The sequence below is a fragment of the Myotis myotis genome, unplaced genomic scaffold (genome assembly GCF_014108235.1).
Source record: "Myotis myotis isolate mMyoMyo1 unplaced genomic scaffold, mMyoMyo1.p scaffold_m19_p_54, whole genome shotgun sequence".
Taxonomy (NCBI): domain Eukaryota; kingdom Metazoa; phylum Chordata; class Mammalia; order Chiroptera; family Vespertilionidae; genus Myotis; species Myotis myotis.
This window is the reverse complement of record NW_023416362.1, coordinates 350,098-366,042: the sequence shown is the minus strand read 5'-3', so window position 1 is coordinate 366,042 and position 15,945 is coordinate 350,098. Positions and strand designations below refer to the sequence as shown.

General features: G+C 66.4%; 2 protein-coding genes across 10 annotated transcripts in view; both read right to left on the bottom strand.

Annotated features, from left to right (window-relative positions):
* The window catches only part of PLXNB2 (plexin B2), a 30,705-nt gene extending 28,014 nt beyond the window's left edge, over positions 1–2,691 (bottom strand). For 2 of the 5 annotated variants that reach the window (XM_036311292.1, XM_036311295.1), the window contains exon 1: positions 2,556–2,682. The gene's annotated coding sequence lies outside the window, so the exon portion shown is untranslated. Of the gene's footprint in view, positions 1–2,555 lie in introns of all 5 variants that reach the window. The other 3 variants (XR_004968007.1, XM_036311296.1, XM_036311294.1) reach the window with 3 other exon arrangements.
* A 901-nt stretch (positions 2,692–3,592) lies between these two features.
* DENND6B (DENN domain containing 6B) lies at positions 3,593–15,700 on the bottom strand. 5 transcript variants are annotated; one of them, XM_036311383.1, is made up of 19 exons: positions 15,412–15,685; positions 11,230–11,268; positions 11,114–11,156; positions 10,470–10,582; positions 10,037–10,117; positions 9,457–9,562; positions 9,264–9,343; positions 9,119–9,181; positions 8,774–8,829; positions 8,381–8,503; positions 8,190–8,285; positions 7,995–8,089; positions 7,851–7,916; positions 7,516–7,670; positions 6,096–6,149; positions 5,694–5,803; positions 5,485–5,587; positions 5,331–5,405; positions 3,593–5,259 (listed from the first exon to the last, which is right to left on the bottom strand). In XM_036311383.1, exons 1-19 carry the CDS (start codon positions 15,571–15,573, stop codon positions 5,137–5,139), a joined length of 1,743 nt encoding a protein of 580 aa, XP_036167276.1. In that variant the 5' UTR covers positions 15,574–15,685; the 3' UTR covers positions 3,593–5,136. The 5 variants fall into 5 exon arrangements, 4 of the variants coding, with proteins under 4 accessions (XP_036167276.1, XP_036167275.1, XP_036167277.1 ...); XM_036311382.1 differs by having other exon boundaries at positions 7,851–8,089; positions 15,412–15,690; XM_036311384.1 differs by lacking the exon at positions 6,096–6,149 and having other exon boundaries at positions 15,412–15,688.
* Positions 15,701–15,945: the final 245 nt, after the last annotated feature.

Below are 15,945 nucleotides of genomic sequence, written 5' to 3'. Positions count from 1 at the left end.
TGGCTGCAGGGTCCCTGGCCCCCGTTCAGGAGGCAACCGATCGATGAGTCTCATGTTGGTGTTTCTGTCTCCCCCTCCTCCTTCCCTTCTACTCTCTCTAGAAATCATGGGGGAAAATATCCTCAGGTGAGGATTAAACAAAAAAGAGAACTGAGGCCGGACTTCCTGCTCACGGGAAGACGTCTTGGTGGCAGAGGGCGGCCTCTCCTCACCAGGCCACCCCCTGCCTGTCACACCCACCCACGGGGTGGGGGGGGACAGACACCCCGATGCCTCCAGACGGCTCAGGTCCCTGGGACGCCTCCTGGGGGCCGGGGCCAGTGCCATATGGGCCCTCCCCAGGCTGCCAGCCCACCCCGCGCCTTCCAATCCCATCTCTTCTGCTCCACTCGGCTGGGCTGGAGCCAGGCCCTGGCTCCCTGTGCTCTCCCAGCTGCTGGCTCTGCCTCTTCCATGAGGTCCCTGCAGAAGCTGCTGGCAGCTTGGCTCTGGGCACACATGGCAGGAGCCCATCCATGACCTCGGGCCCTCACCTTGGGGCCTTCACCAGTGGGACAGGCTGACGGGCACCACATCCCAGCAGGGACATCCATGGGGGCCAGAGCTGGGCCACAAGGGGCTTGGGAGGAGGCTGTGTGTGTCCGCTGCTCCTCGGGGGTCAGTGAGGGGGCAGGTGGGCTGCCTCAGTCGGGCCCCTGAGCCCCGCCCTCAGCAGCCTCAGTCACACCCACACCTGCGCCCTGGCATCTCTGGGAAGCACAGGGTGTGTGCCTGAGCCCAGCTCAAGGCCGTGGGTCCCAGGGCCTCTGGGGACGAAGGGTCCTGGGGCTGGGCCCCTTGCACGGGGCTCGGGGCTCCTCCTGCCCCATGGCCTCCCCAAGGCGAGCTCCGGGAGCTGCTGGGCCACCCCTGGGCGTTCTCCAACCCGAGGGTGACGCATCCCCTCCCACCCCGCCCCCCCATGACCGGTCGGAGCAGCCTCGGAGCTGAGCTGCCTGGGGGAGGGGGAGCTGCCCAGACTAGCCGGTCTCTTCCTCCCGGGGCTCTCAACCCACAGCCCCGGAAGTGGATCCCTCTTCCAGGCTGCGGCCTCCCCCTTGGGTGGCTGGACACGGCTGGATAATCCAAAATAATTCCGTCTTGGCAGGCGGCCGGCGGGGGAGGGGGACTGGAATTCCAAACCCTGTTTTCCTCGGCAACTTCCCTCCCCTCCTGGGTGAGGAGCCCCGCCAGCCCTCAGGCTTCCTGCCACCCTGGGCTCAGGCTGGGCCCCAGGAGGTGCGGCGGGAGGGGGTGGGGGTGCAGGGCCCACCTGCTGGTGCTCAATCTTCCCTGGGGATTCCTGAGAGCTGTCACACCACAAACACACCGCCAGCCACCCTCTGGGGACCCTGGGGCAGAAGAGGCCCCTCCGCCCTCTGCCCTCCCTCAGGCCCTGCCATGGCTCTGCCCTCCAGGCTAGGGGGGCATCTGGGTATGGGGTGGGCTGTGAACCCCCCCTCCGGGCGTCCTCGCTCTTGCTCTCGCACTCTCCTCCCCCTGGGATGGGGGGCGGGGGGGACACGCAGAGGCTGAAGTTAGACATGAACGGGAAGCTCCCTAGAGAGCCCCTCTGGCCCTGGAACATTCCACCAGCTTGAGGCCCAGCCGCACCCCCAGTCCTGACCCCCACCCCCAGCCACGGTGGGCGCAGACAGACCCTTCATTCCTTTCCCCAGTTGCTGGGAGGAGGAGCCCCCAGACATGGCAGGGAGCTCTGGGCTCTTGAGCTCAGGGACCCCTCCGATTCGCCAGCAGCCTCGGGGCGGGGAGGCCTATCCCAGGGGGCTCCCACAGGAGGCGGCGTCGGAGGTGCGGGGCCGGAGGGTGGGTGCAGGCCCCGAGCTCTGAGCCCACCCACCCTGCCCGGGTCTGAGGCTTCCTGGGCCCCGGGGTGTTCACCCAGCGCCGCACCAACAACCCACAAGGGGAACTGTCCGCGCGGGCCCCGGGGCTCCAGACGCCGGGCTGGGCCGCCTGTCCCAAGTCAGAACCTGCACCCGGCCCGGCCCGGCCCGGCCCGGCCCGAGTCCTCCTCACGGGGCCCAGGGGCTGTGGGGCCGAGGCCTGCGCAGGTCCGGCCCCTGGGAAAGCCGGGCTTGCACCTGAACCAAGCGGGGCGACTGGGCGCGGGAGCCCGGGCACAGCGGGCCGACCTCCGCCCGGGCACGGGTCTCCGCGGGGCCGCGGTGGGAGGGGGGCTCGGACCCGGGCCGGAGCGAGGGGCCCAGAGCCGCGGGCGGCAGGAGGGGGCGCTGCGCCCCGCCGGGACCGTCGGCTGAGCAAGACCCGGCCCCGGGCGCCGCAGCCTCGACCGCCACCGGGAGACCGGGGTTCGGGCGGCCCGCCCCAGCCCGATGGGCACCGGCCGGCGGCCCAGGCCCGGCCACCCTCCGCGGGGCGGCCGCTGCCCGGGGCCCTCGCGCCCGGAGCGCTCCAGGCCGGGGCGCAGCAGCTCACGGCGAAGCCCCCCGCCCCGCGCGGCCGCCCCGCGGGCCCTGCACCCCATTTCGTACCTGCTCGTCCGCCGACAAGACTCGATGGCGCCCGGGCCGCGTTCGGCGCTGCGCTCCGGCCCGCGCGGCTGCCATGGAGACGGGCCTTTGTGTGGCCGAGGAGGGGCCGGAGCGCGGGAGCAGCGGCCCCGCCCCCGACGGGGAGGAGGGAGAGGCGGGGGGGAGAGAGGGAAGGCAGGGGAGGGGAGGGAGGGGCGGGCCGGCTGCCCCCGCGCCCCTGCGCCCCCTGCGCCCCCCGCGCCCCCCGCGCCCCCGCGCCCCCGCGCCCCCCGACCCCAGTGTGCGTCACGGCGCAGGGCAGTTTCGGCCCGGTTCTGGTCCAGGTTCGGGTCAGGCAGCGAGCGCCCTGGGTCACAGGGGAGCCCAGGCCTGGCGATGGGGGAGGGCGCCGAGCCGAGCGAGGCCCCAGGTGCCCCCGCGGTTCTCCCCGAGTCCCCACTCGGTCGGGGAACAGGCGCCAGACCTGCCTTTCCCGGGTGGAAGCTGCTGGGCCCGAACCCGCTCCTGGGGACCTCAGCACCCCACTTCCTGGGGGAAAGGCGCCTGGGAGTCTCCTCGCAAACGCATCTGTGACCCCAGCTCCCCTCCCCAACCCCACCCTGGGCCCTGGGGACTCGCACCGGCACCACGGCGGGCCCTTCAGGGCGGAGGTGCGCGCGCCTCCCCTGGCCCGGCTCCGTGCGCAGCGCCGCGCCGCCCCGGCTGGAGAAGAGGGGGCAGGACAGGCCCAGGGATGGTTAGCGCCGCTCCCCAAACCCTCAACCGCTGTGGGGACCTGCCCTGCACCCGGCCTTGTCCCCTCCTGCAGACCTCCCCCCTCAGGCACCTCCTCTGGGTGCTCCCCTCCTTGGACCTGCCCCCCAGAGGATAGGAGGGTGTTGCTCACTGCTTTCAGCATCTCACTGCCCTCCCACCCCTTCAGCCCCAACCACATCCACACCATGCCCACCCCGCCCCCACTGCAGGGAACCCCAAAAGTACCCGCGTCTGACAGATGCCAACTTTTTACTAAAAAAAGGAAGTTAAAACACAAGCAGTGTGGTCACAGCACATTTTAATACCAAAGGTGTGGGAAGGCCACTATGCCAGACTAAGGGAGTCTTTAAATAGAGCCAGGAAGCTGGGGCCACTCCTTCCTGCCGGGAGCAGACACTGCATCTCCGCCCGCCTGGCCCTGCACAGGCCTCCCAGCCCCAGCACAGTGGTCACCACAGCACCTCCTGGGACACTGGGCTCCTGCCCATCTAGGCCTTTCTGCTCTCAGGCTCTGCTGCAGGAGGGGGGGGCGGTGTTCTGCTTCCTTTGACCCATCTACCCCTTCCTCCCCGCTCTGCATCCCCCACTGGGTTACAGTGAGCTGCACAGGCCTGGCACGTGGGCCTCAGGGGCCTCCAGCTTGTTCTGCTAAAACGCAGTTACTGCCTCAGTTTTCAGACTGAAGACAGTGAGACTGTCCTAGGGTTAGGTCTGGGCCAGAAGCTGACACAGACGCTCAGACCAGCACGTGGCCATCTGCCTGGGAGGGCATGCACCCTCCAGGGGCAGGACTGAGCGGGGCTTCAGGAGGGACAGGAACCCCACCAGCCTGCAGCCGCTCACTGCCGGGACCACCTCAAGGAGACACTGAGCCCCGCGCGCGCGGCCTGGCCCAGCTCCTCGGGTGAGGGGTCTGACGGGGGAGCCTTACTGCAGGTCCACCGCTCTGGCCCTTCCCCCAGCTGACCCTGCTCTCACCTTGTGCTGAGTGGGGGCAGCCCTGGGCCTGGCTGGGGCGTGCACCCCCTCTGGGAGCTGGGATCCAGGCGGCTGTGGCTGTAGAGGCTTGGGCTGGGGCGGGGCAAGTAAGCCACTCAGGCTGCACATAGGGTAGATGGACCTGGGTAACCCCAGTGCCTGTAGCCACGTGTGAGTGGGGTGGGGGTGGGGGGTGGGGCGATTACTCCAGGGACAGGGCCTGGGACAATGCCTGGAGGGTGGGAGCCCATGGCTGGGTCCCACACTGCCCCCTAGTGGCCTCTCAAGAAACCAGCAATCAGGAGGCCAAGCACCTCATCCCTCCCAAGACAAGGACCTGGGCGAGGGGTCCCTGGTCCCAGGCAAGTGGGTGGGTGGGGTGGGTGGGCCCTGTGAGGAGGGGCTGCCCATCAGCTGCCTGTTCCTGTCCTGGGCTGGGCAGCCGGTGGGGCTGAAGGACACATCAAATGCAAGGCATTGGGCCTTCCAGGACTCGGCAGACGAGTGCCTGGCGGGGGGCAGGGCCCCAGGCCCCAAGCACCGAGGGCTCACAGCCAGCCCGCCCCCCCCCCTGCCCCCCAGCTGGCAGCCCTGCAGCGGGCAGATGCGACCCAGGGGGAGGGGAGGCTCCAGCCAACACATGACCGTCAACAGGCAGGGCTGAGGCTAAGGCTCCAAAGCCCGCTTTACTGCTGGGACAGAGGTGCTGGGCGGGGGCCAGGACCGGGACGGCAGGGAGCCTGGTCGGCGCTCGTGCTTGGCTGGGCCACCCTCCCTGGAGAGAGGGAAGCTCAGCCAGACCCAGGCCCCCGGGCATGAAGGCCCAGACCACACCCTCTGGCCTGTCCTAGGGAGGGCACAGGACAGCCTGCAGGTCCGTGGGCAGGGAGCCGATGGCCGTCTCGATGTACAGCCGGGCCTGCTGCAGCGTCTCCGCCGCCACAGGGAGCTGGTGGCCCTGTGCCCGCACCTGCAGGGGCAGCACTGGTCAGGGGAGAGCGGCCCCGTGTCCCGATGGCCCGGGCCGGGCAGGCTGCTCACCAGCTTCTCCCGAAGTTTCAGGACCAGGTCCACGACCTCCACCTCGGACTTGCCCTTCATCCAGGTCTCGATGTTCTGCCATGAAAAGGTGGGGCCACCCATCACCACAGCCCTCCCCAGCCCTAGCCCCCCAGCTCCCCCGGCGCCCCCTTACCGCCTCACAAATGGCCTCCAGGTGCAGGGCCTCCAGTTGATGGGCCATCTCCTTGCGCCGCTGCCGGTACCAGCCGTCAAAGTGGGGGGACTTGAAGAACCGCCTGTGAGTGAGGCAGCGGCTGTGGGGCTGACCCGTCATGGGTTGGGGACGGGCACCCTGTACCCACCAGCAGCAGGAGCCCAGGTCCCGCACTGGCGTCCACCCACCTGTAGAGACCCAGCCAGTCACCCTTGAGGATGCAGGTGAGCTGGGGCCCCGCCTGCTCCAGGCTGCACAGGAAGTCCTCCTGGTGGAAGGGGCGGACCTGGGGAGGGGTCTGAGACAGGGGCCAGGTGAGCCCTGGTGCTGGGAGGGAACAGCCTCCCAGGCCCGGCACCTGGCTGGCCAGGACCCCCCTCGGGACACAGCCTGATCCCCCCATCCTGCTGGGAAGACCCCAGAGGGGCGGCCTGGGGCCCTCTGTGTGGCCCCATTGCTCCATCCTGTAAGGGACAGTGGTAGGTGTGGGGATGGCCTAGAGCCTGGGGACCCCAGCACCATGACCTCCTCCCTCCCCCAGAATCAGGACAGGAACCCTCTCCCAGCCTCGCCCAGAACCTGAACCCCACCTTCCAGGGCGTGATGCTCTTCCGCAGGGGCATGAGGCTGGCCATGTAGTGCTCCTGTCGGGGGGAGTGGCCTGGGCCTCAGCCTGGGGTCTCGGGGTCCCCGCCCCACCTGCCCGCCCTGGGCCTCAGCCTGGGTCTCGGGGTCCCCGCCCCGCCTACCCGCCTTGGGCCTCACCAGGGGTCTCAGGGTCCCCGCCCCGCCTGCCCGTCCTGGGCCTCAGCCTGGGGTCTCGGGGTCCCCGCCCCGCCTGCCCGCCCTGGGCCTCAGCCTGGGGTCTCGGGGTCCCTGCCCCGCCTGCCCGCCCTGGGCCTCAGCCTGGGTCTCGTGTCCCTGCCCCGCCTGCCCGCCCTGGGCCTCACCAGGGGTCTCGGGGTCCCCGCCCCGCCTGCCCGCCCTGGGCCTCAGCCTGGGTCTCGGGGTCCCCGCCCCGCCTGCCCGCCCTGGGCCTCAGCCTGGGTCTCGGGGTACCCGCCCCGCCTGCCCGCCCTGGGCCTCACCAGGGGTCTCGGGGTACCCGCCCCGCCTGCCCGCCCTGGGCCTCAGCCTGGGGTCTCGGGGTCCCCGCCCCGCCTGCCCGCCCTGGGCCTCAGCCTGGGTCTCGGGGTCCCCGCCCCGCCTGGCCGCCCTGGGCCTCACCAGGGGTCTCGGGGTCCCCGCCCCGCCTGCCCGCCCTGGGCCTCAGCCTGGGTCTCGGGGTCCCCGCCCCGCCTGCCCGCCCTGGGCCTCACCAGGGGTCTCGGGGTCCCCGCCCCGCCTGCCCGCCCTGGGCCTCAGCCTGGGTCTCGGGGTCCCCGCCCCGCCTACCCGCCCTGGGCCTCAGCCTGGGTCTCGGGGTCCCCGCCCCGCCTGCCCGCCCTGGGCCTCACCAGGGGTCTCGGGGTCCCCGCCCCGCCTGCCCGCCCTGGGCCTCAGCCTGGGGTCTCGGGGTCCCCGCCCCGCCTGCCCGCCCTGGGCCTCAGCCTGGGTCTCGGGGTCCCCGCCCCGCCTGGCCGCCCTGGGCCTCACCAGGGGTCTCGGGGTACCCGCCCCGCCTGCCCGCCCTGGGCCTCAGCCTGGGTCTCGGGGTCCCCGCCCCGCCTGCCCGCCCTGGGCCTCACCAGGGGTCTCGGGGTCCCCGCCCCGCCTGCCCGCCCTGGGCCTCAGCCTGGGTCTCGGGGTCCCCGCCCCGCCTACCCGCCCTGGGCCTCAGCCTGGGTCTCGGGGTCCCCGCCCCGCCTGCCCGCCCTGGGCCTCACCAGGGGTCTCGGGGTCCCCGCCCCGCCTGCCCGCCCTGGGCCTCACCAGGGGTCTCGGGGTCCCCGCCCCGCCTGCCCGCCCTGGGCCTCAGCCTGGGTCTCGGGGTCCCCGCCCCGCCTGCCCGCCCTGGGCCTCACCAGGGGTCTCGGGGTCCCCGCCCCGCCTGCCCGCCCTGGGCCTCACCAGGGGGATGATGAAGCTCTGCGTGAGCTCCAGGAGGTGCCGCCTCAGCAGCGCGGTCAGCACCCCCGCGGGCCGCTTCTTCTGCAGGCCCCGGAGCAGCCGGCGGAGCAGGGCCTTGTCCCGGCACAGGTGCGCCGTGTACGCGGTGTAGAGGCCTGGCGGAGGCAGGGCTGGTCCTGTCCTGGGGGCTCCCTCCCACACCCCACAGCGGCCCCCTTCAGGGATGCCTGCACACCTGTCCCTGCCTCCACCCTCCCCCCCCCCCCCCCCCCAGGACGCAGAGCCCACGCCTGGGTCCTGGAAGGAGAGGAGGGGCTCGTCCGAGGGGCACACACCTGGTTTGGTGTCGAGGGTCTTCAGCCTCGAGGGCTTTTTCAGCTTGACCTGCTTCGGGAGGCCGCCTGGAAACAGAAAACGCTGATGGCCCCTCGGGGCCCAGGCCCAGAGCCCAGACCCCGGGCGCAGCCAGGCCGTCTCACCTGACATCCTGGGCTCCCCGACACGGAGGATGTGGGGCCAGTGCTGGAGAGTTTTGATGAAGAAAGGGTTGGTGACCCCCAGGACCACATTAGGTCTAGAGAGAGAGAGGGAGGAGGGAGGAAGCAGCGGCAGCCCGGGCGGGGCAGGGGGTGGGGCAGGGGGCGGGGTGGGGTGGACAGAGAGGCGGCACTTACGGGGCCTGCGTGCGTGTAGCGAACTCCTTGAACTCGCTGTCGTGGACGGTGAAGTAGGGGCGATAGTCGCAGCAGAACTTGAGGGGCTGCAGGCAGCTTCGGGGGGAGGGGGGGTGGGGGCACAGCAGGCCCGTGAGCACCGCTGTGCAGGCCGTGCCCCGACTCAACGCCCTCCCACCGCACCTGGCTACCTGGTCAAGGCCAGCACCATCTCGGAGGACACGGCGGGCGAGGGCGCCAGCACCACCAGGGGCTCCCCGAGGAGCATGAGCTCCCACAGCGTCTGCACGTGGCTCAGCACAGGCTGCAAGCACCTGGGGGGTGGGGGGCAGCCTCAGGAGCGACCGCCAACCAGGAGCCCTCCCTCCCTCCCTCCCTCTGGGTGCCTGGCCTCTGGAACTTTCCTGCCCCGGCCCATGTGGCCTCGGTGCAGACCCAGCACTGAGTCCTCCTCTGTACAGCTCTCCCTCACAGACCGGCGAGGGTCCATTCCTGGGGCAGCGGCCCCGTGGCCCCGCCTGCCCCCGCCGGGCTGTGGGCTCCCTCACGGTCTGTGAGCAGCGAGCAGCGGCCTAAGGGCTCACCGGCACAGGTCCAGCTCGTGGACACTGGCGAGCACCAGCGGGGCCGGCAGCAGGTTCTGACGGGAGGGGTGGGCGGCATCAGGTGGAGGGCGAGCGACCACCATTAAGCCCCAAACAGCACCCCTCACCCCAGAGAGCCCTGGGGATTGTAGCCCCTGCCCACACACCTCCCACCCATACCCCCCACAGCACGGGGGGGCGCACCCAGCCCCGCACCCAGACACAAGCCCCTGGCTTTGCCTGGCGTCTGGCCATCCCACAGGGCTCCCGGCAGCGGGGTGGGGAGGTCCAGGCAGGTAGTGGGTGGATGCAGGTGCAGCACCACTAGCCCAGGAGGGGCCCCACCTCTTGGCCACACTGCTTCAGAGGACTGGATTCAGGCTTGTCCATCCTGGACGGGACATGTACCTGGGGGTAGAGGCAGCAGCTGCCAGCCGGGAGTGGTACCCCCATGCCCTGGGCACCTTTCCGCCCGGCCGGCCACCCTCACCTGCAGGACGACGCCCATGACTGGCAGGTTCAGGGTCTGCCCAGGCACCGGGGCCGGCCACTGGTCAATCTCACTGCACACTGTAGTCCAGGGGGTCAGGGTCAGGAGCCTGCCCTGTGGAAGCGGCCCGCCAAGGCCACTGAGTCCCACAGCTGGACGATGAGACTCTCTGGCTGTCCTAATGGCCACTCACCTGCTTCCAGGCAGGGCGCCAGCTTGTCAAAGTACTCGGGGGCGATCAGGCTCAGCAGCGCCTGGAACAGCCGGGTGAAGGGCAGGCGGGACACCAGCACCAGAGACTGCGGGCCCACGGCCGGGAGAGGTCACCCAGCCAGGCCGGGAGAGGTCACCCAGCCACGCAGGCGTCTGCAGGGCCCTGGGCCTGGCTCATCCCGAGTCACCCAGGGCCGTGCGCTCCACCAGCTCACAGGACAGCTGTCCCGCGATGGCCCAACTCAGACCCCAGGGCTATTAGCTGGGAAACCACAGCCTTCCCCAGACAGGAAGGGAAACCCCGACGACACATGGGTGGGCTGGACCCGGGCCTTCAGAGGAAATGCATGCGGCCAAGGTTTCCCTGGGGGTCTGAGCTCAAGGCTGACGTTCAAGTCCTATCCTAGAGTGAGAAGCAGGGGGTCTGGGGCCCAGGTGCTGTGCTGGGTGAGGGAGGGGCTGCAGCAAGGGGGGGGCACCCTCACCCCCTGCCTGCTGCCCCGCTGCCCCTGCCCTCAGCGCCTGTCTCAGTGGTGCCCCTCAGGGGGCCACGGGCTCACCTTCTGGAAGTAGCCCCTCTTCACCGAGCTGTCCTTCACCTGCCGGAAGTACACGTAGCCGAAGTAGTGTGCGGACTCCCTCTGGAAGGAGCAGTCAGCAGGTGGCGCCACTCCCCACGCAGCTCCTGCCCACCCAGCCCCAGACCTCTCTGCCGGGGCTGCTCCACGCTGCCCCTGGTCCTGGGGGCAGGCCCGCGCATCCTCCACTCCGAAGGGGGCGGCACCTCCAGGGGACCATCTGTGCAGACTCGGGGAGCAGCCAGGCCGCTGCTCACCAGCCACCCCCGGCCGCTCGCATGTGCACAGGGAGAGCCCCGTGGAGGCCGGGCTGGCCAGCGCCCTCCTGCCCCACAGGCCCCGGCACTGGGAGGGGCTCCCGGGCCAGCCCGAGCCTGGCCTGTGGGCAGCGGGGGCCGGAGAGGCAGCCACTCACCTGCAGTGACAGGGGGGCCTCCCGGTCGTAGTGCCTGTCGTCGGTGGGCCGAGGGCTCCTCCGCCCTCCACATTGACGAATGCGGAAGCTAAACTGCGTGTCCCCGAGGCAGCCTGGGAAGGGGGCAGCCCCCCTCCACGTCAGGGCTGGAGACCCACCGCCACCACACGTGGGTGGGGACAGCAGGGGCGGGGAGGCCCTGGGAGTGTGACCGCTGAAGGCCCCGGAGAGGGAGCCCCGCTGCTGAGTCTGGCTCTCCCAGAGGAAGCCCCTGTGTCCTCACTCCTGGCCCTGAGCTTCAGAGTAACGCCCAAACCCAGACGCATGGGCAGCAGCCCGTCGGAGCACAGGCGGCAGGCAGTCTGGGGAGGCAGTGTGGTGGGCAGGCTGAGCCCAGCACCGGGAGTGGGGGAGCAGCAGCCAGCTCCTGGTGGCGTGGAGACCAGACCCCGCGGGTCCCTCTTCCCGCACAAATAAGGGGAACCTGTTGCCTCTGCTGCGTGGTGGGCTCGGAGTGTCTCCTCAGAGCGCTCCTGGGCTGTGCTGGGCCCGGCCTGGGCCCCAGGGGCTCCCGGATGGCCTCCCTCCCACCCTCCTCCTCTCCCCACCAGCCCAGAGCCGGGAGGGCTGTTGGAGTCGCCTACCTGAGTGGGAGTCAGGGAAGGACAGGTAGCAGATGCTGCTTTTCTGAAACACATGAAACCCGGTGAGGGCTGGCTCGCTCCTGGGCGCCGTCGGCTCCCCAGCGGGCGGGACCCACCTCCTTGTCCGTGAGCCGGAAGTCACTGGGGTACACCAGCTGCGGGCACAGAGCACTCGGTGAGGCTGGCGGGCTGCTGGGCTGCAGTGTGCTCCTCTCCGCCCTCCGCACCAGGCCCCTAAGGCCTCTCCTCACCTCGGCCTGCCTCACCCCGGCCCTCGGAGCCACTTGCCCAAACTGCTTGGGTCTCCCTGACTCCACCATCGGCCTCTGTCCCCACAGCTGCAGGAGGTGCTTCAGACCCTGCCATGGCCTCCTCTCCCGCCTGGAGTGGCTGCAGGGCCCTTCCATTCCTGGACCCCAACCCACCAGCCAGAAGGCCTTGAGCTATGCCATTCCCCTGGGAGGCTCTCAGATCGGGCCCCAGGCCCCTCACCTTCTCTTTACACAGACGTCACCTGACACAGTGGCTTCGCTGTCCCTCCACTAGCTCCCACTAGTCAGGGGTCCCGGAGCTTCTGACCTGTGCCCCGCCCTGCTGTGAGCTCCAGGAGTGTGCCCTGGGCTCTGCAGTGTCCAGTGAGTGTGACCAGCTAGGCAAGTCACACACCCCTTGGGAGTGGATGGTCAGTGAAAACCCGGACACGAAGTGACCGGCTCTGAGTGACCTGGGAGACAGGCTGCGGGGGGGAGGAGGCCGCAGGGAGCACTAACCACGGGACTCCTGGCAGGGTCTCTACACAGACCTGACGATTCCGAGGGGCCCTGGGCTCCCAGCACCCACTCCCTGAGCTGTGCAGCCTCATCAGCTGCTCAGAAGCCCAAGCTCACAGAGCTGTACGGCCACTTGCTTAGAATTCACTTTCTAAATGGTTACACTCTAGAAAATTAGACATGAAAATGCCGTAAGGAAACAAAATAATCTCTTAACTTTTCTTGTGATTTAAATTTTCTTTATTGATTTTAGAGCAATAAGAAGGGAGAGAGAGAGAGAGAGAGAAAAAAACAGCAATTTGTTGTTCCACTTATGTATGCATTCATGGGTTGATTCTTGCATGTGCCCTGACCAGGATGGAACCTGTAACCTTGGTGTATCCAGACGACCAGGGCCTGCTCTTGTATTTTATTATTATTTTAATCCTGACCTGAGGAGCTGCTTTTACTAATTTTATAGAGAGAGAGAAAGGGAGAGGGAGAGGGAGAGAGAGATAAAGAAACATTGATGTGAGCCTAGCTGGCGTGGCTCAGTGGTTGAGTATCGACCTATGAACCAGGAGGTCAGGGTTCCTTTCCTGGTCAGGGCACATACCCAGGTGGCAGGCTCGATCCCCAGCGTGGGGTGTGCAGGAGGCAGCTGATCAATGATTCTCTCTCATCATTGATGTTTCAATCTCTCTCTCCCTCTCCCTTCCTCTCTGAAATAAATAAAAAATATATTAAAATACATATCCTATATAATAAAACCCTAATATGCAAATTGACCAAACGACCAGTAGCTATGATGCGCACTAACCATCAGGGGCAGACACTCAATGCAGGAGCTGCCCCCTGGTGGTCAGTGCACTCCCACAGGGGGAGCATTGCTCAGCCAGAAGCCAGGCTCAAGGCTGGCAAGTGAGTGCAGCGGCAGTGGCAGGAGCCTCTCCTGCCTCTGAGGCAACACTAAGGACCCCTTGGGGGATGTCCAACTATCGGAGGGGAGCGGGCCTAAGCTGGCAGTCAGACATCCGCCAAGGAGTCCCAGGCTGCGAGAGGGTGCAGCCTCTAACGTGTGTGTGTGTGTATGTGTGTGTACTGTGTATATACACACACACACACACACACACACACACTGGATGTCCAGATTATTATGACCACCTCACGTCTGTAGGCAAATTAGCTATAATTTCGCGCTGAAGTTGCTAGAGGGCCAGACCATTATAAATAGGGAAGCAGATTGTTTACCACGACAGTAGAAGTGACTTTTTTTCTGAAGATATGGGTAAACAATGCGATTTAACAGCCTTTGAACGTGGGATATACTTGAACGTGAGCGGCCAGATTATTATGACCACCTGAGAGTTGTAGGCAAATTAGCCGTACACTGCGTCGTATGGGATATGGAAGCCGAAGGCCTGTTCGAACACCTTTGCTGTCTGCAGTTACCAAGATAAAACTTCTCTAATTTGCACAGTTGATTGGACAGTCAAGCATTGGAAAAAAGTCATGTGGTCCGATGAATCACGTTTCCAGTTGCATCATGCAGATTGCAGAGTGAGAATTTGGTGAAAACAGCATGAAAGCATGCACCCCACATGCATGAGTACAACCCTTCAAGCTGGTGGGGGCAGTGTTGTGGTGTGGGGCATGTTTTCCTGGCATGATTTGGGCCCTTTAATTCGTGTGGAACAACGTCTGAATAGCACAATATACCTAAGTATCGTTGCTGATCAAGTTCATCCTATCACGTTGATGGCGTATCCCAATGGAGACGGCTTCTTCCAGCAAGACAATGCGCCATGCCACGGTGCTTGTATTGTGCAGGAGTGGTTTCAAGAACATGAGGGGGACTTTACCTTGCTCAGGTGGCCCCCACAATCACCAGATCTCAATCCAATTGAGCATTTGTGGGACGAAGTTAAAAGAGCCATCAGGCAGCTGGTTCCACAACCATCAAATCTCACAGAACTGGACAGTGCTATTCATCAGGCATGGTGTCAGATTCCTCGCATCACCTTTCAACATCTCGTGGAGTCAATGCCAAGAAGAATCGCCGCAGTGTTGAAGGCAAAAGGTGGCCCAACAAAGTACTGATGGGGTGGTCATAATAATCTGGCCACTCATCATAATATATATCCCACGTTCAAAGGCTGTTAAATCACATTGTTTACCCATATCTTCAGAAAAAAAAATCACTTCTACTGTCGTGGTAAACAACCTGCTTCCCTATTTATAATGGTCTGGCCCTCTAGCAACTTCAGCGCGAAATTATAGCTAATTTGCCTACAGACGTGAGGTGGTCATAATAATCTGGACACTCAGTGTATACATATTTTTTTAAAAAGAAAAGAAACATTTATTGGTTGCCTCCCACATGATTGAACCTGTAAGCGGTGTATCTGGACGACACTCTAACCAACTGAGCTACTCAGCCAGGACTTCTCTTGTGATTTTATGGGGAACAGTTTGGGCAACAGTAAGAGTGTGGGCTCTGTGATGTGGGCGCATCGCCTCACCTCTCTATGCTTGGGCCCCTCCAAGAGCTGGGCTGACACAACAGTGCACACCTGGTGGGGATGGTTTGGTGCATGGGGTTTGCACAGAGCTGGGCATCATGCCAGGGCCCGAGTCCTCACTGAGAGTCAGCCCTTTCTGTCTCAAAGACCTGGGTTTCCCGTGGCCTTGCGGGGTCAGCAAGGCCTCAAATAAAAACATCCCTCATCCCCATAGGCTTTCCAGGATGGGTGTGCAGCCAGCCTCCTCTGGGCCAGCTGCAGTCCCAGGTGCCCTGCCCGTCCCCTCCCAGGAAGTCCCCGAAGGTGTGGTGAGGTCTACTCCAGCTTCCCCTGCACCGGCCAGCTTCCTGGCCTGCAAGATGGCCTTCAGGGCGCGGGGACCATCCTGACAGCCCTTGGGAAGGCCTCTGCTGCATTTTCACCTACACCCAGAGGAAGAGAAGCTGCTGGGAGTGGGGGTAGGGGGAGCACTGCAGACAGTGGGAACACCCCAGGCCCCAGCCGGGTGCAGCAGGCTGGAATAGGACCCACAGGGTCTGGATCTGATTCTAAGTGAAGGAAGAGGTGCAGCCGGATTTAAGCAGAATAGCCACAAAGGAGGGGGTTACAGCAGCGGGGGGAATGATCTGAGATCCTTGTTGCCAGTGGAAGTGTCAGCCTCCGCCGCCCATGGGGTGTGTGTGGGGGTGGGGGTGGGGTAGGAAGAGGCCAGGGTGACCCCTGGGATTCAGGCTGGAGCAACGGAGGGGAGACGGTGCCGCGGCCACTATGGGGAAGGGGTTAACGAGGTTGGTTTTTCTTGAGGAAAGTCAAGGGCATCGCTTGGGTTATCCACAGTGCTGGGCCCCTGTCTCCTCCATCCCAGGGGGAAGTCGCCTCTCCTTCCTCTGATGGGGCGCGCCTCTTCCAGGAAATAACAGCACAGAGTTTCGGAGAGGGACAGGCTGGCGGGGTGTCTGCCCGACCGCACCCCACGCGCAGAGGGCTCGCGGCCGCGCGACCACCGCCCCCTCCGCCCCCCGCTCACCTCCAGCGCCTGTCCCAGCTCCAGGTCGAAGGTGACCACGCACACGCACTCCAGCCAGGCCGAGAAGCGCGCCCAGGGCGTCGCTGGAGCCCGCACCCCCGAGGACGGCGCGCCAAGACGGTCGCGAGGCCGGCGGGGCCAGGCGCCCGACGGCGCGTCCATCGCGGAGATGGCAGCAGCCTGCAGCGCGTTGCCAGGGAAACGGCCAGGAGGCGTTGCCGGGTAACTGCCTGGAGGCGGTGGCCGCGGCGCCGGTCGGGAGCGCGCCGCGGAGCAGTCGAGCGGCGGTCGTGGGCCAGAGAGGCCTTTCCGAAGTCTCGCCGCCCCTTGGCGGCCGGAGGAGCGCAATGCAGGGGAAAGGCACCGAGCCCACCAGCGAGACGGGCCCGCGCGGGCTAGAGCGGCCCGGAACGCTGAGGCGGGACTTCCGGCGGGTTTGTGTGGGACCCGGGAAGTGGGTCAGACGCGCGTTGGGGCCTCGGCAGGATGCTCCCTTTCCACCAGTCTCGCAGTCCGGCGATGAGGATCTGTGCT

Bases quoted from the DNA above. Each gene is read 5' to 3' on its own strand.
- DENND6B (XM_036311382.1), bottom strand. From the start codon at position 15,573: ATGGACGCGCCGTCGGGCGCCTGGCCCCGCCGGCCTCGCGACCGTCTT. The intron at 11,157-11,229 runs GTGGGTCCCGCC...CATGTGTTTCAG, and splicing joins TCCGGCTCACGGACAAGGAG to AAAAGCAGCATCTGCTACCT. The intron at 5,406-5,484 runs GTAAGGGGGCGC...TTTTCATGGCAG, and splicing joins TGGAGGCCATTTGTGAGGCG to AACATCGAGACCTGGATGAA.